Here is a 23213-nt window from a genome sequence, read left to right on the forward strand (position 1 = left end):
TGTGGTACATTAATGGTACTGATGAAATATTGCTCAAACTACAGCTGACACCCATACTGTAGTATAAACAGTCTACCAGTGGAGTGGAGAATTAATTTTAGGCTGATTATTAATACAATAAAGCACTACAGATAACATTAATAATCCTTTTTAAAAATTCAAGTTACTTTGGTTGTAGGAAAACTTAAAATTGTTGTGTATAGCCATTTGGAAATGCCCCATAGTCTGGTAGGTTGCCCATCCCTGGCTTAGACAATAATATTTTTTATGAAAATACTGCAATTCCCACCTCTGGGGCAGATTGGCAGGGTATTTGCCCATCGTTGAGTGAAGCGTCTTCCTGGAAATGTTTCATTACAGGTGGCCTGGCTCTCATGATCTCTTAAGCCCATGGGTGGCAGCTGGGGTCTATTGTCACAGCCTGGAAAGTCAAAAATAGAGGCTTGGTCACTGACTGGTGAGAACTGGGCAAGTGAACGGGATGAGTTTAAAAATGAACCTCACAATATCAACAAATGTAAGGTTAAAGAAAATGTATGGCTTAAATTGTTTCTAAGTTATTAAAAAAAGTGCAAACAACAACAATGAATAGCAAAGTGCAGCAATCGTAAAGCATATCAGTTAGAAATGTTTCTTAAAGTGTATAGCCAAAACATGCTTTTTGTAGATAGGGCAGTGAATGGTTAAAACCCCATTAGTTCATTTTTGCTGTCTTTATATTCTTCAATTCCTTTATATTTTCTGTCCCTGGAATGCAACAGGATGTCAAAGGAAATCTCCCAAAGTGAGGGGACTTCCTCTCTCAGACAGTTGTTCTCAAAATACGTTCCCATTGGAAGATTTCCCTTTATATTTCTGGGGATAGCTTCAAAATGTTGTATTTCCCCTCACATTCTTTCTATGTGACAAATGTATCCAATAAAAATAGAAGGGTAAATTTATTTCAATGATAGACAGCAATCAACTCTTGACAGAGACTTGACAGAATGTGTGACCCTTCTACACTCTATCCAAAACTAAAATATAAAAAAAAATAGGTTTTGCTTAGAGATACACTTTACCTGATATGACCAAAGTACTTTGGAACCTGTTACTGCACCTTACAGATGACTTTTGCCCAATTATTTTCACTACCTTATTTAGGAAGTGTACTTGTGACTGCTTATTGGAAGCAAAAATTTTTTTTAACTGACTCAACATACTTGCTAATACTTGCAAACAAATCTGTGGAAATCATGACATCACTAAGGCTGGCCATATATTATACAATTTTCTTATTCATTTCTCATAATTTATTATAATTCTTTTAGATTTACCTTCAACTATATAGTGCACAGCCTGCCTGATTGCATACAAATTGAAAGTGTTTAGGCTTGATCTCATATTATATGGTTTTGGTAAATCTAAAGGAAAATTGAAAGTGATTGTAAAGTCTCAATTTTTTTCCTATAAAAATAACAAACATGTTATACTTTCCTGCTCTGTTGCAGTGGATTTGCACAGAGCAGCCCAGATCCTCCTCTTGTCGGGTCCCTATTCTGAGATCCTGGCCCCTCCCTCCTGTTGAGTGTCCCCACAGCAAGCAACATGCAATGGGGACACCCGAGCTAAGTTACAGCTCCCTGTGTTCATTCAGACATGGAGCCCCGACCCGCTCTGTCACTTCTCTCCCCTGATTGGCTAGCTGACTTTGATTGACAGCAAAGGGAGCCAATGGTGCCACTGCTATGTCTCAGCCAATCAGGGGGGATAATCTCGGATGGCTGAGACACTTGTGGACATTGCTGAACAGAGAGGGACCTCAGGTCAGTATTAGGGGGGCTGAAGGGGGCTGCTGCACACAGAAGGCTTTTTATCTTAATGCACAGAATGAACTAAGATTAAAAAAAAAAAAAAAAAACTTCTGTCTTTACAACCACTTTAATAAGAAAATTGTATAATGTATGGCCAGCATAAGGCAAGAGACTTACTGTACATGGTCTGATAAATTAAAGGAGCAGAATTTTCCCTTAGCTCAGTAAAGTATTCAGTTTAATCTTCCAATTTGGGTCAAGGAAATTGCTTCCTTTTTTAAAATTTCCAGCATGCAACTGAATATTTAAATTTTACTGGAATAAGTTAACTTTCTACTTTAGTAAAATCAACATTATGACTCATTGATGACGCCTTCCCCCATATTCACCAAAAACATTAAATATCACTTTTAAACCTGGCCTTTAATGAGATACGTTATTACAATTCACACTCAAGGATTTGCTATAGGTACCCAAAAAAATGCAACTGAATTTTTTTGTGCTCCCTTGTTATGCACCCTTCTAATTCACACCATGATTCCAAATTATTGCATTACTTTCCCAAAGATGTTGCTTTCTTACACATATCAAAGAGTTTTCTTGTTCTAGAGTACTTCCTCTATAAACCAAGCTTTGTCATGAATAGAAATAATTACATTCCTTCAAATTCACAGACAGCAAGCACAGAAACTACAGTAAATCATTAGCAGTAGTGATTTAGGTTTCTTTTACACCGTTGCCAGAACAGTCATTATATTGTAATTAAAAAGGCAGAAGGCCAGCAAAGATCTTCCTATCCAGAGGAAATAAAATTCTAAGAAATTTTACATTCCAGTACCTTCTGTGTTCATTAACAATCTATTACCAGTGCAAGTCCGTGTGCTTTTTCACCAGTTTGGTAGATCAATTACAGCATTATAACATTAATGAAAATCTATAGCTGAATTTGAGGACATATGTATAGCTGAATTTGAGGGCATATGTATTCATGTTTATGCATTTTGAAAGCATTTTTGTGTCAATAAATTTAAATTTGAAATCAATGGAAGAAAAAACTATCAAGAGTAAGACGCAACTACAGGTCCCATGGCACTGGTGGACCCACCACTCATTCATGAATCTTTTATGAATCTTTCACATTACCATTCTTGAAGCTTCACCACTATGTGAGTGTAAAATACAAGAAGATTTTATACTAACAAGTTTGTTATATTGTTTGAGGTATTTTTATACAGTGTCTCCATTATTACTATTTGCCTTGTATCAATAAATTGGTACGCCACCTATACAAAAGGGGGCTTTGGGCACTGTTTTGTGTTCTGTAGATGGATAATAGGGATTAGTCCAGTGATTTTAGCTACTTGGATTTCTCCATTTATTTGTTTCCCTAAAATAAATGATCCAGTCTTTTTTGTGGGGAATATGTAGTGTATTTAGGGTAGCTTAGTTTATTTTAATCAGTGCTATTTGTATTAGGGTTTTCTTGTTTTATGTGTAGTTGATCGTTTTTTGTGTGCTATAACTTTTAATGTTTATTTTATTATTTTTCCCTATGTATTTTATTATTTTCTGTAAAAAAAATGATATTCATAAAGAGGTTCTGTTTTTTGTGAGAGGAACCATTCTAGGATAGTTGATATGAACTCCCCGCGCCTGCTTTCCACCAGCGTTCCAGGCCTCGCTTTGGAGTACCTCATCACCGCGGCCGGCTTCAGCGGTGTCTCAAGCACAGCCGTACGCACAGCAGGAGACAGCGATGCAGTGACAGAACTGATGGACTCCCCTCCTCCAGGAAATCAACCATACTATATGCTTTATTTTAATCTACTAAATGTGAGTGTTTTTGTACAGTGTTCTTATTAAATTCAGCTTACATACTGCACTTAGAGGCGCCTCTTTTCCTTGTTTTTCCTGCAGATTTTTTGGGGCTTGGTTTCAGCTCCGTCTGGAAGGCAGCCATCTGTGTGGACTTTTAACCCTTTACTGAACTTGCTCTGCCTTTATAGACTTTTTATGGACTATATTAGTCAGAATTACCCTCTGCCATTTAACAAGATGGTAATATAGAGATATCCAGTTATTTGCGCCTTTACTTGCTATACTATGTTATATTACTTACCTGCTCTGTTCAATTGCTTTGCACAGTGCAGCACCGATCCTCCTTTTCTCGGGTCCCATGTCGGCGTTTCTGACTCCACTCTCCTACTGGGTGCCCCCACATCAAGCAGCTTGCTCTGGGGGCACCCAAGCAGATGCACTCCCGAGCTATGGCTCTGTGTGTCCATTCACACAAGGAGCCTCAGCGTGGCCCCGCCCTCTCCATCTCCTGACTGGCTGTGATTGACAGCAGGAGGAGCCAATGGCTCCCCCCGCTGCCAAAAGCCAATCAGGAGTGCAAGTCCCCTGAGAGGCAAGGCTCTCATGGACATCGCTGGATTAAGAGGGGACTTAGGTAAGTATTAGGTGGGGGCTGCTGCACACAGAAGGTTTTTTTTTCCTTCAGGCATTCTAAAAAACTTGTGTGCTTTTACAACCACTTTTAGAACCATTCAAAGCCTATTTCACCATCTCATCCACTAAATAACACCTTAATTTTGCCTTGCCCATTGACTCAAAAGGCTTTTGCCAAAATGGTGACACTTTGCCCCAATATTCCAGTTTTCAGGGAAGTGAAACTTTTGATCGTGATCATCTCTAATAGATAAATCTAAAAATCTGTATATGCTAACCTAATTACAGCAAAGAGATATGTGCAAAGAGGCCTGTGAAAAGAAAAGGCAGGGGTGAAAAAACAAAAAGCAGAATAATCTTCAACGTATTATCTAATCTGATGTAATCAACTAAAATCTATTTTTTTTTTTTTTTGCTTCTCTTTTTCTATGTTTTTCTACAGAATAACCCAGTATTCCTGATATTCTTCTGTTGTGTAGGATGTCACAGGTCATCTTGAAGGACCTGCCAAGTACTGTAACTGCTAAGACCCAGACATCAACTCAGAATTTACTAGCCATTGAAAAAAATAAAATAAAATCCCAGCATCCGTTATTATCTCTTGACAGTATTTTATTGAGACAAGTGACCTTTCAAGCCATAATGTAATTCCCTAGATTTTAATTTCCTGGAATTAAGTGTAATTGTTGCCAGCCTAGTGGTAATCCAGTTAAATCCATGGTTAGTCACTGACTTAGTTAGATCAGTCAAACAGTGACAGACCTTCCAAAAGAGAACGTTTTAATGTGGATTCCTGAAGTGATATAGACATTAGCATGTAGAACACATTTAAGCTGTCTAATTGTTCTGCTGTTCTAATGATTAAGTATTAATCTGTCACAATGTCAAATTGTTCGTTTACATTTTTTTCTCCCCTGTAAAATATGTCTCTGTTGAATGAATGTGTAAATCCTCTGCTGAAACAATGTATTGTGCAATTAGAATGTCTTCACTCTAAATCTTGGGAAAATAATTAATCAGCACTCCTCAGTCAACATCATTTCAAGCATAATCACTGTAAAAATGATGAGACTGTAGCAATATGAAGTAATACACAGTGCACAGCAGACAGGTAATATTCCTTATCTATCATGCACACTTGTCACACAATTAAAAAAACAAATGCCATGCTACAGTATGAACTGTGATATTTGTTTGAGAACATCTGGGGAAAAGAAATTACCATGTAATATTAAGACATTGACTACCCCTGGATAGGCAGATCTGTCACCATTTACAATAGGAGTTAGGAGATCTTCCTATCTTTGGAGTAATTACAACACATCAAACTCTCCACACCTTTGTCTCAGACTAGTGCAGCTTCTGACTGACTGCCATTGGGTTCCTTCATTCACTGCTTTCTGAATCAGTGACTGGAGAACAAGCATTCAGCCAATGATGTCAGAGTCAAGTCAGATTCCCAGATCTAAGGACACTATTAGATCACCATGGCAGCCAGGAAACCAACATTTTCAGAAGGAGTTCTGCAACGGCAGCCTTGGTATTTGTTTCAGAATAGGTTTTATTTAAATTATTTTTATTATTATTATACAGGATTTATATAGCGCCAACAGTTTGCGCAGTTACGAATGTGTGCCCCCTTCAAATCAGAGGTTCGATTTAAAAAATGAAGAAGTAATAGATAAACTATATAGCCCAAATTAGAATTCTGCTTAGAAGATCTAGTTAGTCTTTCACTGATTTGTAAAATTTGACTGGTTACTGTGGAACTCTACACATTATACATAATTATTAATCTTCGCACTTCTTTATGCCTGTTCTGCTAGGAAACTGCATGTTAAAGATAACCTGTCATGTTCAGTGCATTCTAGGCAGATAAAGAGTATGTAAACCCAACATTTCATATACCTGACATGTGCCTGCTGTACCATATACAAGTATCCTGTTCTCTTTGTATTGCTTCTTTTGTGTAAAAATCCCTGCTGTTCCTATCAGGCCCTCTGCTTTCCTATTAAAAATTGACCACACTAAGCAGGAGAACACACCGTGGCCAGTTATTTAGCTATGCTGGGAACTCAGTTTGCTCTCCTCCAATGATCAGACTTGTCCTGACACGCCTCCCAAGTACAGTCATTCACCTGGAAGATCATTGTACTGCTGCTTCTCCTCCCTGACCTCTGTGCTGCTGAGAAGAGAGGCTATGCCATCACTTATAAAAAGGGAAAAGGGGAATTTATATATTTTTTTAAACCTATACACAAATGTCTTACCTTTCTTTTCTTTTTTAAACTGAATAAGTTGTTTTACAAAGTGAGAGTTCATATATGGTATAACTGTTAACTTGGATAGTGAAATATGTACTAATTAGACAGGTTTATGACCACTCTGATCAGCCTGCTAATTTGTTACATGTTACTGAATTTTAAGTCTGCCGACACTCTAGAATTACCATTCGGTGGAGTCCCTAGGGTTCCTACGGAGGGTGCTTGGGGTTCCTTGAGCTGTGGCTGACTTCACATTTGATGGAGCCTGCTTAATTCCAGGACCAGCGCCACTTGACAAAGTAAGCAACATAACACCAATGATCTTTTCAGCTGTGGGGCTTGTTTACACTTGCTTCAAAATGTGGCATTGGACATGCTTTTTAAAGCGCCCTGAATGCCAGTCAAAGCACCTGTCAATAAATAAAGTGATTGCCTTACAGTCCTGTTCACATGTTGTGTTTGCTTTGCTTTTCTTCAAAAATGATACCCCATGTTGCTTTCATGGTGCTTCAAAGCATCTCCAAAGCCTCCATAGAAGTCTATAGAACCTCGCTTACAGCATCTGAAGCTTTTGGAGGGCTTTTATTTCTCCGCTTTGCTTCTCTTTGTTCTGGAGATATTGCAGTTATGAGAAATTCCAGGATGCATGTGAAACCAACATGAGAACCTTGATCCAGAAAGCGAGGAATCAGCAAAGCGGGAGGAACTACTGAGTGGGGCATCAGCAGAGCTGGGGGTATTACTGAGCAGGGGATCTGCTGAACAAGGGTACTAATAAGCTGGGGCTCTGCTGGATGAGGGTACTAATAAGCTGGGGATCTGCTGAATAGGGATACTAATGTGCTGGGGATCTTCTGAGTGGGTGTAATACTGAGCCAGGGTTCTATTGGGCCCCTTTAAAACAAAAAAGAATATCAACACACACAAGGCATTTACCAAGCTTTAATAAAGCTTCAAAAAAGCATCACCGAAGAATCATCAAACAACAGAAGTGGATTCCAGGCAGTGATGAGTATAAAAATTACAAAATTTATTGTGCGATACATTAATTACAACATACAAAACATTTATAGTCAATGATAAAAACATATGTATGGGAGATAAGTATGGAAACCAGCTGAAGGAAGGAAGGAGGCCCATAGACTGATGTCTGATGCATTTCGATTATACATACAGTGTAGATCTTCCTCAGGGACCATGCGGCCTTCAACACTTCAAATGCTGTGATTCCCAAACATAAAACAATTTCACCGGCAGTAGACAAACACTCAAGTACTAGGATGGAAGTATCCGTCAGGGCCAGATCGGGAGCGCCAACCCGCATATCACGGATCGGTCTGTGTTCCCAAAGTTGCTCTTAATCATTTAGAAGTATTGACTACAGTAAGTTGCGTCACACTTAATATGAAAAAAGTGTGGCTCGTGGAGGGTGTAACCAACCAGAGCAATGTTCCCGTAATGTGCGGTGGAATTATATCCGGACAGGGTCATAATAGAAGCTGTCCTGTAGTTTTGATCCTCATGACCCCTGTCATTGTGAGTGGAACGAAGGTGTAGAGTCTGTCGAGTGCAGTTGCGGAAAGACTGAAGAATCATCAAAAGCATTACCAAAGCATCACCACACCATCACAGAAGTATCAAAAACACATCAAAAAAGCATGTTGAAGTGGTAAGCACTTTAATGTGTGTTATAGTCGAAGCAAGTATAAATGAGCCCTAAGGATGCCATTCTGACCACCACTATAATAAGGGTCATTGTTCCCACTGACCACAAATGTAAGTGGTTATTTTCATACTTACCCCTAAAGAAGTGGTTTTATCAGCAGTTCCCTGAAACCTGAAAATTATTTGAAAGGTTCCTCTCGGCTAAAAAATCTGCTTTAGCATTATTCCTGTTCCACCTCAATGACCTGCTATTTAATCAGAGCCCCATTACTGACCACTGAGGCCCTGTCATGTCCCTGCGTGTCTTTGAACCGGGATATTCTTGGTTCCACAGCTGCAGCCTTACCTGTTGTGCCACGGAGGAGCTTTGGAGTTATTGCAATGTTCTCCCAGCTTGATGCAATGCCTTGGACTCACTAGCCTCACCTGCTTTACATGTGAGATGTGCTCTAGATGAGTCTTGGAAAAGATTAAAATGTCGTCCAAGTAGATGATCACAAAACTGTTACCGAAATCATGAATAATGTCATTCATGAAACGTTCAAAGACACCCAGGTACATGACAGGCACTGATTAGGTGGGTTTTAGAGGTAGCTTCAGTGTTGGGGTTCAACTGGAGGCTGTTACTCACCTTCTACTCTGGTATTGAGGAGGTTCCTAATGGCATAAATGAGTACCTTCAGCCTACACTTTGTGACTACAATGAGTTTTTTTGAAGTCCTCACAGAGTGCTGTAAAATGAGTAATTAATGTTGCAGCACAGAACTATGAATATGCAACTGTTTGTGGTTCTAGTTGCCTCTACTAAACTGAAAAACAAGTCATAGAGTTCTTGACAAGTTAATTGACACATATTAATGCTGGTAATTTGGGTCTGACACTTAATATATAATGACCTTTGGTTAAGTTAAGAATGTCTCTGTACAAAGAACCTCAAAATCTCATTCCAACCCCATCTCTCCTTTGTCCAAGTACACCTTTTCCAGGAATTCTATAATGGTAAAAAAAAAAGCAATGTTTTTTTTGTCTTGGGGAAAAAGTTATAGATCATTGCTGTAAATTGTTGTTTGCATTAACAATTAAAGTAACAAGAAAATGTAGAGCAAGAAATATTGAGACATTAGCTGATTAAATTAAAACTATAAGCTATTAAGACAGCTCTGGTCTCTTCTTCCAGCATAAGTATGACAGGAACTGAAATCTTCCTAATTTAAACACACTAGCCTAATAAACTTGCTATCTTTTTGACATACGTGTGTAAAACAAATTCCTGCAGGTACTGATAATTCTCCCTGAATTTCGACATATCTGCCAAAACTGCAATAAGCTAACCCAATTAACACCTTTTTGTGAGGTTTATGATCATCTGAAGCCAGCGTCTAATGAAATGTAGAGTTTCCTTTCATGTGAAGTTGCCGAGTTGTAAATCTTCAGTCCTCTAGCTGCATTAGGGGGACAAGTAAATGAATGTGTGTCAAAGTATATCAAACACTGTGCCAGAAAAAATGTTTCTGTCTCTTAGCAAATTACTTTAGGCAGAGGATACCATTGAATTTAGTTCATTGACTGAGACTCCTCAGTATCCAGATTAATCAGCTCCTGTCTGCCATTCCTGTTCTTTTCCACTAGAGTGTGTTCCATCCACTGCAGTGAAAATCCCAGTGTTCGAAATCTTCCCTAGTCTAAATAACCCTGACTCAACTTCTGGATCTCTATCTGCTGTTACTATGTTCCCAAGCAGCTACATGATTTTCTAGACTGCTGATTTGCACATTCACTAATCCATGACAAATTCAGTTAATTTAAACTGTACAGAGAATTTCAGCTGAGCTGTTGTCTATGGGGAAAAATCTGCTGTAACAATTACGCTAGCTTTATTTCTTACAGATTGTCAAGTAAACATGGCACTGAGAAAGAAAACCTTTCATTATCCTGTGTCAGGTATTCTTTTAGAGCTATATCATAGTGCAGCATATTTTACCATTTTGAGCTAGCCATATTAACATACTGCAGAAAACAGTGTTAAAAATACCCTGAAGTCAAATGCCAAATGATCTCACATATCTTTGGTTCCTAAATTCCCTTTGGATAAACTAGAACAAAATAATACAAGAAAGCACCCTGGTTTTACATCTCAGTTGTGTTGATGCAAAATAAAAGATAACTGATGTGCTTTGACTTTGGCAGTTCAGCATGGGTTGAGCTTCTCAAGCACTGTATATAGGATTTAAATAATCCTATAGAGAAATTGTCCAGCAGTACACACAAGTGCTTGGGTGAGCACTGACTAGAAGACAATAGGAAATGGCCTCTTGCCTTTAATCGATGATCCCTTAATTGTTCAATATCAAAGAAATCTATTTTTTTTCCTTCTATTTTTTAGGATTTTTTTCATTATTTTTATTTCTCAGGTAAATAACATAAAAACGGATTTTCAGGTAAATATAAACAGATGGCTATTATTGTAATTATTTAAAAACATTAAAGGCTTGTTCATACAATGAACCTGTGTTTTCTGCGCCCAGAAGAATGCAGATCACTGCTAGGGTACATAGAAAACAATTGTTTACACCCGTCATGCCTTGTTCACACAATTAGGTTACATTTAGATGGCTGAGTATGTGCAGGAACTGGCAAGAATCAGTGGATTCTGGCTGGTGATTGTAAATGCCTCTGGCATACACTGTGGGAGAGATTTACTAAAATTGGAGCACTCGGAATCTGGTGTAGCTGTGCATGGTAGCCAATCACTTCTAACTTCAGACTGTTCATTTAAGCTTTGACAATAAAACCTGGAGGCTGATTGGTTTCTATGCAGAGCTGCACCAGATTTTGCACATTCAAGTTTTCCTAAATCAACCCCAGTGTGTGACCAGCAGCAGCTGTCAGTGAAGGCTGTCAGATTTGTATTCTGTACAAATCAATGGAAAGCTCCACTGCTGTTTGAATGTAACTGCTCATCCAAGCGGTAACATGTTAATACTGACACTAGACGCAGCCATTGTGCATCCAGGGTTGGCGTCTCTGTGGAGTTTTGGCCACACACAAACTTGCAGCAGGACATCAGTCAGTTAGCTTGCAGCCAAAGCACAGAGTGTTGCTGCATGTAGAGGTGGCATTTAGCCACCTTTACATGCAGCAAACTAGCAGTAGATATTTATCCCTAAAAATGTAGCCTAATGCAGCAGCAATGTGTAGTGCAGTTTTGTTTGTTTATGTGTAGTGCTAAATGTATTTTCACACAGAAGCAGTATAAGCACCAGAATGATAACCTCCTGTAATCCTCCTGCACAGCAAGCATTGAGAGAGAGGGGTACTGAGCTAAAATCTAACTAAAGCTCTACTACAGTGCTCATAGCTGTCCACAGAGGAGGAGAGAAGGAAAGAGTAGGGTGATAATGTCATCCAATCACAAGCTTTGTGTACTAGCCGCCCTACAATTTTTTTTTCAACCTTTTTTTTTTACTATTTTTCATGAAAGCAAGCCCAATCTGGAATCCCATTTAATCTCAAATGTAAAAGGAAAATTACACCCAAAGCTTGGCTGCACTGTGGATCACAGGAGTGCAAATCATTCTGTACTCCTGTGACCCATTTTCAGCAGACAGCCAGCTAAAGCCCCCTGTCGGCTGATGTCACAGAGCCAGTCCAGGCTTGGGAAAGATCATGATCCTGGTTGGGATCTGCCCACATGCTTGGACCTCTGGGTATTCCAGTTTCCTCCCACACTTGAATGACATGCCAGTAGGTTAATTGACTCTTGTCTATGTTGGCCATAGTATGTGTATGTATGAATGTGAGTTAGGGACCTTCAACTCCTTGAGGGCAGGGACTGATGTTAATGTAATATATATATATATATATATATATATATATATATATATATATATGTAAAGTGTTGCGTAAATTGACTGCACTATATAAGTACCTGTAATAAACATAATACAAAAAACGAAAGTCATTCAGTTAGGATATATTTTCTTAAAACAAAAAATGCTCCTTCTTCACCTTCCTAACAATACCAACATAGCAAATGAAACACACAAGCTGGTAATCATGGTTGAAGGGTCATGACCTACTAGATTGCAAATAACACTACACTTCAAGTCCCGCACTGCAATACATTCAATAAAGAAAAAAAATGACTAACGCCTCTCTGTCTCTTACAGATTTTCCAGTTTCACCCCTAGCTTGGCTGATTTCCTATCCTGATTTTAGCTTGTACCTTCTTTGGCTCAACGTCTGGCTTTTGTTCCTATCTGTGCCTATCCCAGACTTTCCATCATGCTTCTGTCATTGGTTTCTGATATTCCAACTCTCAGAACCTCTGATCGTCATGTCCACCATTAGCAGCCAGCAACCCCTGCTGCTCATGACATCACTCCACATCACTGTTTGGCTGAATAGGGTTACTAGAGCATCGAAGGTGAAATGGCTTTCAAAGTGTTAGACATTAAAGTCTGCAATAAAATGCATATAACCCTGAACTGGGAGCAGAGGGATCACTGAATCATAGTTAATGTGCAGTAAATTACCTTCAAAAGATTTTTAAAAAGTTAAGCAACCTCTTTGCTGTGGCATACATTTTAACTATCTGTTAAATAATGCAAGATTCCGGTGCAGAAGCATGTGAATTAGAGTAAGGGAATAAATATCTGGAGACTTCTTGTCTTTTTAAGTAACAGTCAGGAAAAAGTCTGCAACAGTGAATGAAAAGTAGCACAGATCTGGGCGATTCATTTGCCATTTATGCTATGTTAAGAAGTTCAGTTTAATCATGTGAAATGATGCTTACTAAAAGGAGAGCCAATTAACTGCTCATGATATACCTATGTGGATGAAAACCATACACTTTTTTTTTTTAATTGGGTTTCAGCTCAGATGGTCAGCATAACAAAAAAAAAATCCCAGGGAGAACTTTAAAGAGAAGACTGGAAAATATTTTTTGGAGGGATACGTTTATTTATTGATTTATTTTAGCAGCCACAAAATATCTCTGGTCCCGGAAGACTGGAATACGGCTGATTAACAATGTAATGAAGAAAAGTGCTGAATTCTAATTTTCAAGTCAAGCTGGAATGAAGCTGATTCTAATATGTTGTGTGGGAGCTGCACCTGAGAGCCTGGCTCCTATGACATGCATGAAATTATATCATTGCTGTAGCATGACTGACAATGAGCTTAACGCTTGCTGGGAATGTGCTGTGTATTACAATAATAATAATAATAGTATGTCTACTAGAGAAGGAGTTCTGACTAACCCATGGGATGTGATATTGGATCATGTGATTTTATGCATATTTTCCATCACGGAAGTGGATGCATCACATATAGTATAAAAAAAAAAAGCTGATATAGCTCAGCAACAGTACTGTTCAAGAACACACAAAGTCTCTGTTAAGAAATATATAAAAACATGTTTTACATTTGAAGTCAAATAAATGCAAACTCTAGACTCTAGTCCCCAGGCTTACTAGTGCTTGTTCTTCAATCATGACATGAGTTTAAAGGGTGGGTCCACTTTTGTGGGGAAAGAAATATAGCAAATAATAGTAAAAAAAAGGAATATAGCATATTAAATTGTTACACAAGCTACACTGTTATTGTTAAAAAATGTTAAAAACTACCTTTACTTTTCAGTCTGCAGCTACTGTAATTTTCTATGCAATTCAATGCAATATGGCAACCAGGAGGCCTTCTGTACACAGTTGGTGTACAGACTTCCCCAGCTTGTGTGATTGGCCCACTGAATTTCTCAGAAGTCTGGACTAGGATACACTAAGGCCCCTTTCACATGGGCACCTCCCCCTGCCGATCCCCGCTTAGCAGGTGTATGACAGGTCAGTGTCAACTCCCCTTTGCACAGTGCACATGGACACAGAGCAGTCTCGTCTATGGGGCAATCTAATGGAAATGGACCGCCGGTCCATTTCCATCTGATGCCACCTGATCTAATCCACTGGATGGATGGGGAATAGGTCCCCCATCCGTCTGTTTTTGCCGGACAGGATCAGATAGCGGTGGGTGTCAGCAGACATGTGTCCGCTCCATAGAAGAGACTGGAGTGTCTGATGAGGGTTAGACAGGATAATTTGGTTGGTTGCAGGCTGGCTGACAAGTTGAGCTGTGAATTTTCTTTGGTTTTGTTTTACATGTGTTGCCCTTCCATGTGCTCCTTGCCGCTAAGACCAGTTATAGGTGAGAGCAGTGGCCATTTGTTTGTACTATTGGATTATGGTTGCCTGAAAAACTGACAGGCAGACCTTATCTGGTCGTCCCCATGAAAAGGTCATATTTTAGGCATCCTCTAAAATGCACAGTCTGCATTTATGGCTGTCCCCACCCCCTGTCGACAACATGCTGACTTATAGAAGTAAAACATTTTTAAAAATGCATAAAAAAACTCATCTTACTGCTGAGATGTGGCCGCTTCTTGTATCTGGTTGCTGATGTCACTGGTCCTCACAGAGGGATCTTGGAAAAGCTCAGTATCATGATTCTCACAAAAGGACACCACTGCACTGTACAGAAGTGTATTATTATGGGATTGTTGTTTGTCAACTTCCCCAGAATCCCACAAGAAGATCCAATGATGTCTAAGCAAGCCTGCTCAAAGCTTGGGAGTAAGATAAAGATTTTTCATGATTTTCTCTCAAAGGGGTTAATTTACTAAAACTGGAGAGTGCAAAATCTGGTGCAGCTGTGCATAGAAATCAATCAGCTCCTAACTTTAGCTTGTTCAATTAAGCTTTGACAAAAAAAAAAAAAAAAAAATGGAAGCCGGTTTCTTTGCAGAACTGCACCATATTTTGCACTCTCCATTTTTAGAAGATCAACCCCAAAGTGTTTTTTTTCTTTTCCTGTAATATAGCATTTTGACAGAAGGGAGTGGGGGATAGCCACATAGGTTTCCTCTTACCAAAACTGACTGGTTTCTACTAGCGAAATCTTCACATTATAGTACTCTTTTAAGTACAATCAGTTATCAGAACAGCTGCTAAAATCACAACATTATTCCCATGAAGATTGTCCTGTTTAGTTAGCCCTAGTCCAGAAACCTACATAGGAGAAGCAATAAAGCACAATTACTACATTACTACCTACACAATAGGGTACCAATTTCTCAAAATAAGGTCAATGTAATTTATTGGAATTCACCATCATTTGTCACTGCTACTAACTTTTCCAGCACCAGATAAAGAGGGCTAAAGACCTCAGCCAAAACCTTAGAGGAGGTTGTAACTGCTTCTGAGACTGGATTGATTGAAGAATGGCAAAAGTAAGTAAAAAATAAAGAGACAACATGTAGGAAAATCAGGAAGTTCGGGTGGCAAATAGATGGTTAATGATCAGTTAACTGGAGAGATTTTCATTCACTTCCTGTCCCAGAAATATGACAGGGGGCAGGAATTGAGTGTCAATTTCTCTAAAGTAAAGAGAAATTCCCTATTATATAATTGTCAACGTTTTCCCACCTGGAAGATTTTTTATATACTTTGTATTCTAGTGACAACCCTAAAGCTTTGGATTTACCATCACTGCCTGCACCAATGACAGTGGTCACGAGGACAGTAAATGTGAGTGTCATTCTTTTTTAGGGGAAACACAAACAGCAATAGAAACCCGACACGGATTTTACCCTTTCCACATCCTATTCAATACTACAAAAGCTGAGCAAATATAAAAGGCACAAACGAAAGAAGCTCTATAATCATTAATATGTAAATAAATGTTTTTTTTTAATTGCAAAAAAATGTAAGCACCAGGAGCCAATCAGTTAATGTGCTGACAAGAAACATGCAGATAGGAGGAGAAAGCAGAGATATGAGCTAATCACTGTGCTGCTTTTCCTTTTACTGTCCCATCACAAATTGGGGTTAGCCCAGGACAAGCTGGGCTCAGGGAATGTGAGCTGACTTATGCTGGGCATCAAACAGAGGACATCTAGCAGCAGAAAAAGTACAGTACAATTCAATAAAGTGAAAGCTGATCAGTTGCTATAGGTTACTGATCTTTAAAAGAGAAGTATGGGTTTAAAAAAAACAAACAGTTATACTTACCTAGGTGGATACAGCATCAGTCCAATGCTACATCTGTCCCCCACCGCCTCTAAGACCGAGAACTGAGCAATCAAAGGCTGCTGATTCCTCAGTTCTCAGTCTTTGGTGAGCAGAGAGCCAGTGACTGTCAGTCACTGGCTCTCTTCTCTGCCCCCCCAACTCTGTCCCCCCAACATTAGAAATTTTCTATAGCCTATGGGCGGATGCATTTAACCGGAAATGTACGATTGCAGCGTCGTACAGTTTAGCTGCTCCGTCTAATCTTCTTAGAACTTTTGACAGACACCATAAGCCAAAGATTCGACGTTTGTATGTTTTTCTTTGCTTTATGGAATCTTCATCATTTATGTTGAATGGTCTACTCTACCCCAACAGTCAGCCAATTTTCACATTTGTTTCTCATTCTCCAAGTGCAATGGTGGGCGCGGCATCCGACGTTGTGTCAGATATTGATATGGCGTTATAATATAGAATCTGTAATAATAAATCCCCCCCACAACACGGGCAGCCTCTGAGGCTATCACAACACTAGCAACACTAGTATCACTATCAAGTTCACAACACTAACACAATAGCAGCAGATTATTATGAAAAAGTTAAGTTGAACTGTAGCTTGCTTCACTATTGTTCTGCTGCTGTGCTTATGCTTAATTGCTAAATAATTCAGGTTCTCTGACAAACGACCAGCTAAGATTGACTGTCTTCTGAAATGATTCAGTGTGTGTGCCTCTCTCTCTCTCTCTGTCTCTCTCTGCTAGCAAATCGTAAGTGAAAGTAAGTTGGCTGTACGTGTGTACTTAGTTCTAGCTATTTTACTGCCCCTCCTCTTTGGTTACAATCGGCCAATAACATTCATCATCATCATTATTTTTATTTTACTTCCCCCACCCAATTCCAGCAGCGATCTTTTCTCTCTATGTCGACTCTTTTCTCTCTGTGTCGAATCTTTTCTCTCTACGTAGAATAATCTTGGACTAATAGAGTTAAGGTTAGGCACATTTGACCACAGGTTCGATAGACACAGATTGTTATTGTCAGCGTCATGTCGAATCTCCTATCTATATCAAACTGTTGTCGCAATGAAAATGAAAATAAAGCACTTGTTTATGTTGGATCTTTCGGTTTTCGTATCCTGCACTTTCGTTATCGTTTGTTAAAACGATAACGAAAATACCCGAAATTCGGACGAAAATGCATTCGGAACGGAAACGAATGTACACGTCTAGTAGACAGATTCTCCCACCTGAGCTGTGGATCTCTGCAGCTCCTCCAGAGTTACTATGGGCCTCTTGACTGCTTCTCTTAATTCTCTCCTTGCCTGGCCTGTCAGTTTAGGTGGACAGCCATGTCTTGGTAGGTTTGCATTTGTGCCATACCCTTTTCATTTTTGGATGATGGATTGAACAGTGCTCCTTGAGATGTTCAAAGCTTGGGATATTTTTTTAAACCTAACCCTGCTTTAAACCTCTCCATAACTTTATCCCTAACCTGTCTGGAGTGTTCCTTGGCCTTCATGATGCTGTTTGTTCACTAATGCTCTCTAACAAACCTCTGAGGGCTTCACAGAACAGCTTTATACTGAGATTAAATTACACACAGGTGGACTCTATTTACTAGTTAGTTGACTTCTGAAGGCAATTGGTTCCACTAGATTTTAGTTAGAGATATCAGAGTAAAGGGGGCTGAATACAAATGCACGGCACACTTTTCAGATATTTATTTGTAAAAAATGTTTAAAACCATTTATCATTTCCTTTCCACTTCACAATTATGTGCCAATTTGTGTTGGTCTATCACATACAATCCCAATAAAATACACTTACATTTTTGGCCGCAACATGACAAAATGTAAAAAAAAATAACAAAATAACAAAATTTCAAGGAGTGTGAATACTTTTTCAGGGCACTGTATTTATTAAAAAATATCGCACTTACAAAGCACTTCCCCATTGATAACGTCATCCTATGACGAAACGCGTCTGGGAGGTACGTGCTGACATCATCCCATTGAGGATGGGAGTTTGTTTGAATGCCGGCCGGCAGTGTTTTTTATGCTTCGTTACATTGTAAGTGTCTTTTCATTTAACATAAATGTTATCACACTGTTGCCACTATTCTTTATAATATGTGTACTGCGGAGCCCGAGATATGGATGTTATGATGGATCCATGCCGCCCCATGCCAGGAAGCCGTTTCTGTGGTTGTGTCAGTCTGATAATATAGAGTTTGCTATCTGGTAAGCGGGATTTCTATGTGGTTGTTGCACTTTGGATATCCCTTTCCATATCATCCAGTGGATAGTTATATGTTCATTTGTTTTATAAATCTGGTAAGCGGCTTTTTTATAAAGTTTATGCACTAATTCTCCATAGGAGATTATTCACTTTATTGCATGGATTGCATGTCACTCACTTAACGACCCTATTTGTGCTTATAGGCACTGGGTGGTCTTATGATTTTTCATGATTTCGTCACTGGTGGAGTGTCACTTTTTTTTATTTTTTATTTTCTTTCTTTTGGTACTTTATTTGTGTCAGTATTATGCTATGTTATTTTAAATAATTTTTTTGGGTAAAATCTCCATGGATCCAATTCGGTCTACAAGTGCGATTCGTCCAGTGCATACCGGGATTCGTTCCCCAAAGGCCTAGGCTGGGTTTAAAGCCACCTGCTCTGCTTGGTTTGCTATCTGGTAAGCATTTCATCTAACAGAAATTTTGTTGCACCTGAACTTCTACTATCAGTTATTGGACTATTTAGGATTTTTTGTATTCACATTTTTTTGCTGTTGGACATTCACTCACAAGGAATATATTCATTTATAATAGGTCCATTTTTTTAACCAATTTTTTGTATTTATTTATTATGTTCTTTAATGCGCGGCTTTTTCATTTCTACTTGTATAAAGCACGCCAGTACCGGGCTCTGCATGTAAATACAAAAAATCCAACAGCCAGATTCCAAGATTATTTTTATTTACTGAATTATACTTTTAAAGAAAAGGTGCCAGAAAAAGCCTGGTTGGCAAGTACCTATGAAAAGATCCTCCTAAGTCATACAAGCAAGGGGACAGTAAAAAGCTACACAGAATATAAAAAAAATACTTTTCAATGTTGCATCATCAAGCTTATATAAAAGGATTAGCTTTAAAAATGTTTAGCCAGCACTGATTTGCTAAAGAACAGCATTTGTTTTAATGGAGCATTTACTGTATATTTAGAAATCTCTCCTTGTACTTTTCAATCAAGTCTCCTATCACCACCTTTATGCAGTTCTGAAGTTGTTGCCAAAGGGATTTTTGTAAATTATACATCCTGAGTCTATATATAACTACACAATTCTCCCTAAGCTGAGAATACCCATCGGTTATACAGAAATCCGTATTTTGGCCAGAGGAAAGAGGAAGACTTGAAACAGCCTAGTCACATATCTCCCGCAGCTTAGCAATACTGAATTCCTCCTGCCATCACTGCTGTAATATGCACTCTGTTTTATTGTCTGCTAAGACAGTTGAGACAGTGTCCTCAGGAGTCCCTTGTTCACTCCTGAATCACTTACTTACACATGAGGTGCTAAACTGCGATTTGGGCAGATCCACATGACAGAAACATATCTACGGATCACGATTGCCTTTGCCACCTTTGTAGAAGTGACTCAGGCTACGCAAGGCTGTTTGTTAAAATGCATTGCTTTCTTTTACTGTCACTGCAATTTCAGTTCCTGTTTTTTCCACTTTGCAGATTAGTTATTTGCTGCAAGTACAAAATATACAAAACCTCTAAGTCACAAATTCAACTGAATTGGCTCTTTCCATGCCAGTCGAGACATGAAACGCCACACTGTTCTTACAGCAACCGTAACAAGTGCGCATAGACAAAGGGCGTTGAATAGCCACTGGCAACAGAGAAGCAGGCATTCCTTTTAAGAAAGAAGCTCTTTTCAGGCTTTCACAGATAGCTATGTGAACTGGATAAAGAGGACTGGTCATAGATTTCGTAAGATTAATTTGTCCCTAAAATCCACAGCCAGGGGACTGGCCTTGTAGCTAGTGGATGCTGTACTATTTTATTTTATTTAAAATAAATCACACAGACAATTTTAGCACTTAACCACTGGACCTCTGGAAGATTTACCCCCCTTCCTGACCAGGCCATTTTTTACGTTACTTTAACTGACAATCGCGCAGTCATGCGGCGCTGTACCAAACAAAATTGATGTCCCTTTTTCCCACAAATAGAGATTTATTTTGGTGGTATTTGATCACCTCTGCAGTTTTTATTTTTTTGCGCTATAAACAAAAAAAAAAAACAAAGAATTTTGTAAAAAACAAAATTTTTTACTTTCTGCTCTAAAACACATCCAATAAAATAAATGTAAAAAAATCAAATGTCTGCATCAATTTAGGCCAAGGTGTATTCTGCTACATATTTTTGGTAAAAATAATCCCAATAAGCAAATATTGATTGGTCTGCGGAAAAGTTATAGCGTCTACAAACTATGGGATATAGATAGATAGATAGATAGATAGATAGATAGATAGATAGATAGATAGATAGATAGATAGATAGATAGATAGATAGATAGATATAAAAAAAATTTGTTTTAGTAATGGCGGGGATCAGTGACTTATAGCAGCACTGCGATATTACAGCAGACAAATTAGACACCTGACACTTTTAACACTTTTTTTAGGACCAGTGACACTAATACAGTGATCAGTGCTAAAAATATGCACTTTCACTGTACTAATGACACTGGCAGAGAAGGGGTAACATCAAGGGAGATCAAAGGATTAAATGCATTCCTAGCTGGTGTTTCAGTGTAGTGGGGGAGGTGCTTTTACTAGTTGAAGGTATGGATCAGTGTTTCTGCTTTACAGGAACACAGGATCCATGCCTTCTGTACTGACAGAACGGCAATCTGCCTTGTTTACCTGTTTTACCTGTGTACCAAACAATCTGTGGGTGCTGGTGGACTTCAGGTCTGTGGGACTTGCTGATTAGGTCCTACTGTGTAAAATCCCAGCGGGAGCGAACTGCCGGTGGCGTGCCCAATCCCCAGAAGTGCAGGATCTTCTAAATATATACTTGATCCTGCGCAGCGTGGCCGCCCTGTAGCAGTAAATGCGCTATGGGGTGGTTGGCAAGTGGGTAATATCTGTCATTGCCTTAAGAAAGCCAAAAAAGATGTTCCAAAACTTTGCACAAATTAGGTTTTCTGACATTTTACTAGCTACATGCTCTTCCTTTATCAATGATTCACTAAGAAGTAAAGCAAGGGTAACAGACATGGAGGGAGTTTGGACGTTGAATAACAAGTCACCAGTGACAGCTGTCATATTTCCTTTTAAGGCAAATGTACAAGTGATGTGCTACACAGTAAAATGGGCATTTTAAAAAGCCATCCTGTACTTGCACATATTCCTTTGCTGACTTTTATTATCCATTTCACAACTTGTCATTGACTATACAGTGCTGGGTCGATGACCCTATGTTGTATTTGTTAATCTGTTCGAGTGCATTTTTCCATTAATGCAGTTGACTGGAATCATGCTCATGGCATCAAAAATGAATGAAAAAGGTATGCTTTAATTTTGTCTTTCTGTGTATTGAATTGAAAACATCTGATGCGTAAATGGAAATAAGTACATATTCAAAGCCGCATCAAGAATTCATCTGTACGTTTTGTGTTCTGATTCAGATGACAGTGCTGGCATTTAAAAAACGTCAAAGCGTGTAAAACTCACATATGTGTGCCTGAACAGTATGTTAAACTGTATGTCAAACTTACAAGGTATGGTTGGCTGCCCATTACTTTTAAAAATATTGTCAGACAACCAAGCACTGTTCCAAAACTGTGTACCATGCTAACACATTTTTTTTTTAGTTTTGGATAGAGTGGTTTTAGGATTGGTTTAAATCCCCTGTCTAATTTTTATTTCTTTTTGTTGCTCTCTCCACTGGAGAAATTTCCCCTCACTACCTTTCCGAGTGACAATGGCTTTACCAGACAGGAAGTGAGGATATATCTCTAATAACAACACACACAAATATATATATATATATATATATATATATATATATATATATATATTTTTTTTTTTTTTCTTTTTTAAATCATATGGTATGGAAGGGGTAACACCCCTGACAGGTTCTTTTAGTGTTGTCTGTGTTTCTGTGACAATTTTTTCCTAATTTCCTGTCTGGAAAACTGTAAGTGAGGGAATATTCTCTCTAATGTAGCCCAGGATATAAGCAAAAACGTGGCAGAGGTTCCCATTTGTTCTTATATTTAAAATAAAATGAATACTTTTGGCTGAACATACACCATTAAAAGAATGTAAAATGTTTTTGTATACACGTGGGTGCATCTTGTATTAATTGTTAATTTGTAAAACAAACATTTTATTTAAATCATGTGTAGAAAATTTAGAAGATAACCACAAACCATTATGGTTTTCCTTAAAAGTACATGAAAACCCTAAATGAATGACATTTAGTTTGCCCAAGATCAATGTATTAATTTCCACTTTTCTAAAAAAAAAAATGTGTTTTTTTTTTTCCATCAGAAGTTGCATTATTGCGGCTTCTTTACAGTCACTTCCGGTCTACATGTATGCACTCCAGAGGTGGTATGTGATTTTTTTCTCGGGCAGGTTTATGGATGGTGAAGACAGTGTACCATGCATGCACAGTGTGTTAACCACTTGCCTACTGGGAATTTTTTTTTTTTCACATACATTCACATCATCATTTAGAAAACACAAATTACAGACACAATATAATACCCTTTTTATATAGAAAAATGTAACATATAATGTTATGTCCAGTAAATAGATACAAAATATGTGAAGATTTAAAATTGTGCATGGCTGTGAAATGGCGACAAATTACAGCACCTAAAATTGTCCAAAGGTGACACTTTGGAAACCTTTACAGGTTATTAGTTTAGAGTTCCATCCAAAAGTGGATCTTCCGCTT

General features: G+C 38.5%; 1 protein-coding gene across 6 annotated transcripts in view; it reads right to left on the reverse strand.

Moving 5' to 3' along the window:
• Positions 1 to 23213, reverse strand: part of PCDH7 (protocadherin 7) — a 1158392-nt gene that overhangs the window by 40563 nt on the left and 1094616 nt on the right. For 2 of the 6 annotated variants that reach the window (XM_073609000.1, XM_073608994.1), the window contains one exon: positions 290 to 421. The exons of the other annotated variants lie outside the window; for them this stretch is intronic. In XM_073609000.1, coding sequence (XP_073465101.1) covers positions 290 to 421 — 132 coding nt within the window. The remainder of the gene's footprint in view (positions 1 to 289; positions 422 to 23213) is intronic. 6 annotated transcript variants of the gene reach the window in all.

This window comes from Aquarana catesbeiana, linkage group LG01 (genome assembly GCF_042186555.1).
Source record: "Aquarana catesbeiana isolate 2022-GZ linkage group LG01, ASM4218655v1, whole genome shotgun sequence".
Taxonomy (NCBI): domain Eukaryota; kingdom Metazoa; phylum Chordata; class Amphibia; order Anura; family Ranidae; genus Aquarana; species Aquarana catesbeiana.